Raw genomic sequence first — 6,135 nt, forward strand, 5'->3', positions numbered from 1 at the left:
TCAAAAGCTTTTCTCTTAACAGTTCCTAGCATAAGTAGAAGGGATAACACAAATAGCCTATGAGCACATGACACAAACTGCTTCTCCCTTATTTTGAAAATGCAAATGAAACAACAGAAATTTCAAACGACATTTAAGTTGCAAGTCAAACACTCCAAAGAAAATGCTAGAATTTAGACTGTTGGAATATATCCAACATGACCTGGGGATACAGCATCAAGAAGACAAATATTAAATGGGGATGCTAGAGAGTGACTGCACGTGGTGAGCCTTCTCACTTAACCTTTCTCCAGCATTCTGTTTCAAAGTTTGGATGGTGCTACAATGCACTGAACCAACACATACCATTTTACACCAACTGTCTCCCAACCATCTAACTGATCCTAGGTCACCTGCCTCCAATGCTGGTTCCTCCTTAACCCTAATTCCTCAACCCAAACACTTCTAAACTCATGAGTCACAGGCTTCAGTTCTTTCACATAACTCATGTCCAGACTAACTTCCAAGTCTTTCCTTCCAGCCAGGTTCTAGTGCTCTTTTCTCAAGTGCAGCCTTCACTTCCGTTCTAACATACTGCTTAATCTTTCCTATCAGAAGATTCATTTTTCCACCACTTGCATCACTTGAGATACAAGATCCTTATCTCTGCCTAACCCGGCTTCCATTTTCCCTCTTTTGCTACCATTCATTGAAAACACGGTCCTTTTCTCTATTTTGACCCCAAACTCTTTCACCTCTCTACTCTCTCCCTTCCACAAGTCATTCTCATTTGACTCATGCCTCTCCTTCTACATGTCCAGGTCCAGAACCATGACACAGATAGGATGCAGTCAGTTCCATGCCCAGAAGAATCCAAAACAGCCTGAGCCAGAGCTGCAATACTCCACAAGGATGGGAATGTTTATATTGTGCAGGTGACCCAGAATCGGTGCTTTGAAAGAAACGGTACATGTTACAAGATTTTTTCAGAGTTTGTAAGTTTGGCCCAACATGAGCAGATTTTAATAAGAACAGCAGAATACATAATCACAGCACACATACCTTACACCACTAAGCATCTCTTCTCCAAAGAACAGTACCAACAGAACTTTTCAGAAATAAGCCTACAAGAGTTTCACATATGTAAAATAAAGGTTTGATCCCCTTTAGGTCAAGGGGTTTTTTTGTTTGTTTGTTTGAAAAAAAAGTCATTTTTTGACACAGATCACCATGTGAAAAACTAAGCCAAAATAGCTCCTTTTGAGCAAATCTTAAGATAATGTGTCAGGTCTGATGATACTGTTTTAGGGAAAAGGCATAGACTAGATGACTACTTAAAATCCCTCATTTTCTTTCATTCTATGATAACAGGGATTTGGCAACCCTAACAACAGGCTGGCCTACTTATGATTCACAGCATGCTCATCAGTATTGTCCTCCATTAATGGTATGCCCTAGTAGGATCTGCTCAAAGTTTCAACCACAAAAGAAGAATGGAACTGACTTGAAGTTTACATGAAATTTTAGTTGTTGATCCTCACCCACACAGTGCTGACCAAAACAAATGTAGATTTAGGCTTCAGAGAGATACAATTCTTTTTTCAGTTCTATGAAATTACTCAAAATTCTGCAGTGAAATCAGTGCATACCACCGCTTCTCCTACTCCCCATGCTTTTGTCATAGCTCATCAACAATGAATTCAAATAGATGAGTCCACAGAGTTTCTCAAAAAAAATGAGAAAAAAAAGAAAAAAAAAAAGAAAAATGAGAAAAAAAGAAAATGAGAAATGAGAAATGAGAAAAAAAAAAGAAAATGAGAAATTTCTGCTTTTAAAGTTAGGAGTTCAAGCACACAAAGCATATCCTTGCTGCAAGAGCCTTAATAAGGAAAAAAAGACAACTCTGGAAAAGCACACACTCCCATTTTATTCAAATTAAATCTCTACCAAGTTGAAGTTACACTTCACTGGATAGCTGCAGCTGTTATATCAGAAGCACGGATTTATTATTGTAGGGTAATTTTAAACACTGGGGTAGATAAACTAATTTTATAGAGAATAAATTAGCTTTTGGGGGGAAAAAAGTAAGTGAAATAAATTTTACTATACTTGAAGGTTTTTCCTTACGCTATTATATTCCTGATATCTTATTTGCAAGTGAACTCTGTATATTTCAGAAGAATTTCAAGTTTATGTACTTGAAAATAGCCAGAATCTGTATTCTACTTCAGCAAGTCATTTCTACCATTCCTTGGCTCTGCAACAAGCTTTGAGAGATCAGAAATTAATTGATTAGGGGTACATGAAGGAACTTGAATCATTCATGTATGATAGGCAAATATTCCTATAGTTGAGATTATATTGGTTTAAATTATCTTGTTTTATATTTATAGGTTTTATAGAGTTTTGTGAAGTGTAAAATTGCATATATTAACCTTCTGCTATGCCTTTCTGACTTCTGAAAAAGTATTCTTGCTTGTGACATCTATTTCTAGTAAACAAACAAACAAAAACAACAACAAAAAGTAAACATGGCTACTTCTCAGTAACCAAATAAGCCTCAGATGAATTGGTGAAAGCTTTATGTGGGTAAATCAGTACATACATATATGTGTGTGTAACAATCAGGAACCTAACATTCCACCCACATTCATGGGCTGAATGAATAAGTAAGATGTAACATACTACAAAATATTAACTTCAGTGTAATCAATGTGAAAGAGTTGCAATCACATCTAATAGCTCTTAAATACATGAGATTTATTATTTTCCAGGAAATGTTCCATACCCATTTAAATTTGTTCACGTGTACATTATTTAGTATGGACAACAGACCATGTTCTTTCTTCCAGTATTACTGCCACTAGGCTGCAAAGGATCTGCTGGATTATCAAGGGCAATCCCCTGCTGTCAGAAACAACAGATCAAGGAATTCCTTTCATAAGCCAACCAAGATCCATAAGAATAAAGCTTCCCCCTCCAAACATTCCAGTGCTTAACTGAAAAATGTGATTCCTCAAGTTTTCCAGAGCCCTCCTCTAACTTCATGTTTCATTTTGTGGACTGTTTATCTCAATTCATTTCCATTCCAAGACCGGCCTACAGCTTGAAGAGTCTTTTTTTTGTCTCAGCATTCTCTTCTCCTATTCACTTCACCAGCATTTCAACCTACTTCTGTATGGTTGGTCACTATTCACAAGCATACATACACACTACAGCCCCTTCTCAGAAAATAGGATCTCCCTTCTCTATAACTTTTCTAACTTCATTTTTGAATTGAGCAAGGGATGACTCAGGACTGAAAACAGCATTACGCACTAGGTTTCAACAATGCTTTTTACAATAGCATTAGTATCCTCCCTACTTGAAATACAGCTACTGATGAATCATATGCTATTGGCTTTTACTGTAGTTGCAGCATTATCTCTTCCCTCTCCCACTGTAGTCAACTGCTAGCCTTCTGAGGAATTTAACAACAAAGTGTCAATGTCAACGATTTGGGGAGAAATGAACAAGAACATTTTGTAAAGACGTCACACCACACTGAAGGAAAGCTGTATTTCCTGCAAGATCATTTTGCATGAGATATTCCAGGACTGGGACAAAGTATATGCAGTTTAACAAAAATGGAAGTCACAGTCTGCAAGAAAAAAAAAATCAGCTAACCTTATATTAACAAAAAAGGCTAAGCTAGCTAAACCCCTTAGTACATATTTATACGGTTTAAATGCCTTCAACGTTAGTTGCCTTTTTCTGGACACACACTGGAATATCATGCAAGATAAATTTTAGACCTCAATTACAACAACCTAACAGGATTAAGAGAAAAAAATCTATAACCATATTTTAATGCACAAATTCCTTATTGTCATTTATAGTTGACAAATATCTATTTCATAGCCAAACAACATCATAGGAACAGCTGGATGGCATTTTTAAGCTCAAATGAACCAGCATCACATTCTGACAAGTCATCTCTGATTACTTTTGAATGGCAGCACATGCAGATTTATTCTCTGCCATAAATTAGAACAATTATTTCTCTGTAGTTATTTCAGACAGTGAGCCCTTGCACACATTTTAAAAGGATATCTTCCCTTTCCTTGATGATAAGTTCATTCTGTTCCTCTAGCTGTCTGATCTTCTTCTCAAATGACTCCTGTTCAGCTTTCAGCCGTTCTTCTGTTACCTTCTTTTCTTCACTTACCCTGAAAAGAATTTGAGAGAAATAAAATAAATGCCCATAACCACAGTGCCTGACTTCCAATTCCTTTGCTTTCCAGGTAAGTGAATAACACCCTCTCCACCTGTAAAAAGCTCAGTTTCTCATAATGTTTATTTTATCATAGTACAACAGAAGTTGCACATGACAATGCAAGAAATTATTTTTTCAAAGACACCAGTCTCACAATAGTGCATGCACATTAACGTGCAGCACAGAACTACAAAGTAAGGATCTGAACCCACAATGTAATCTGTGCAGTATGATTTTCTACAGCTGTAATGAAGACACGCTGGGATCTGTACAAGCCTAGGGCATGTAGACAGAAAACTCAAGTGGGAGAGCTTAGCTGCTAAGATAGAAAGGAAATTGAAAAACTTTTCTGTTTCTTAAATTATAAGCTAATTCTTCTTTTACATTTACTGGTCAAATATAAGTCCAGGAAAGGAATCTTTTTCTTGTTGGTTTTCTCCAAACAAAACACTTTGGCCTCTTCTAGGGATCTTACAATATCAAGCCGCAGGAGTAAATTTTCCTTTCTGTCTGGGCCATGGCACCCAGTATTTTGCTGCTCAGTGTAAATAATCAGATCAAGATTAAAAAATAACAATGCGAGAAAGGTTTACAGTGATCATTTATTCTGCATCTCAAGGGGAGACTAAAAATAACTGTTCTGCTATCATGTAGGCAAGATGACCATTATGCACAAATGATCCTGTAACTATGTTAAAAATGTGGCTCAAAAGTCATGTTTCTATAAAAGCTCTACAAAAATATTAAGTAATAAGCTTAGACTAATAAATATTATTGCTCTGCACTTGAGCAATTTCTGTTGTTGAAGGCTCTTAAAATACAGACTTTTGTAATGGTGAAACAGCTGCTACAATGCAGGTGACCGGAGACCAAAGCAGTACAACTTTCAGAAAACTTCAAATTTTAACTTTCTTTAAGTGAAACAATCCAAAAGGAAGAAAAAAGGAAAAAAAATATATGCACATATATGTTTAAATGTGCAATGGACTATGCCTTCCACTCGTCCCATCAGGCTTGCTGACATTCTTAAGAGAACCCCCTTCAGGGACAGAGCCAGCATTTGACATTATCACCTTTCCCTTAATAGGACACAGAGGTGTTTTGATATTCCAGCAGAAAAGCCATAAATACAGTTAGGTCACCCCTATGGGGTGAGCTACAGGCAGGCAGTGTTCCCCACCTGCTTTGACCTACAGTCCTTCCCACAACAGCTCAAACAGAATACGTGAAGCTGTAAAATAATTAATAATACTGAAACTTGCACCTTTTCTCTACAAACATCAAGGCTGAAAAATAGCATATAGCATATGAACAGATTCCATAAATTAGGACAGTTTGAAAGCTTGGAACAAGCTGTTAATTGTATAGTTTCTAAATAACACAAAAAGACATGGGCTTAGCATCAAAACATTCCAATATTCATATGCCCATGGCCTTATTTTACTCCTAAGAAGGATTTTCACCTGATTTTCTTCTGCTTGTGGTCAGAAAACAGCAGTAAAAGGAAGAAGGTGCCCCAGCTACAAGGGCACAACTGCTCCATTGGGCAACACACTGGTATTCAGCTTGACTGTCATTGTCTGCAGCAGCAAACAGAGGACTGACAGCTGAGAGGGAAGACAACAAATCAGTAGAATGATCCCTGATGTTCAACGCCTAAAATATTTCCTTGTATACAATTTATATTCAATTAACTTGTGGCATAGGATACACAATCTTTGTTCAAGATTTGTTTTAAATTCAGCACTTCAAAGCTTATGTAATTCCAGATGCTTCTAAATAAAGATCTTAATTTCATTTTACAGGAGCCTCTGTAGAAAAAAAAAATAAATCACGATGTAGATATATTGACAGAAACCCCTCCTAGGACATCAGCCTTAGGGTTCAAGTTAATTCCTAAT

At 36.8% G+C, this 6,135-nt stretch overlaps 1 protein-coding gene across 1 annotated transcript in view; it reads right to left on the minus strand.

Annotated features, from left to right (window-relative positions):
• Window positions 1–672: 672 nt before the first annotated feature.
• The window catches only part of TPGS2 (tubulin polyglutamylase complex subunit 2), a 37,926-nt gene continuing 32,463 nt past the window's right edge, over window positions 673–6,135 (minus strand). The window contains exon 4 of the mRNA XM_066986960.1: window positions 673–4,187. Coding sequence (XP_066843061.1) covers window positions 4,183–4,187 — 5 coding nt within the window. The 3' untranslated portion in view covers window positions 673–4,182. The remainder of the gene's footprint in view (window positions 4,188–6,135) is intronic.

Source organism: Anser cygnoides, chromosome 36 (assembly GCF_040182565.1).
Source record: "Anser cygnoides isolate HZ-2024a breed goose chromosome 36, Taihu_goose_T2T_genome, whole genome shotgun sequence".
NCBI lineage: Eukaryota > Metazoa > Chordata > Aves > Anseriformes > Anatidae > Anser > Anser cygnoides.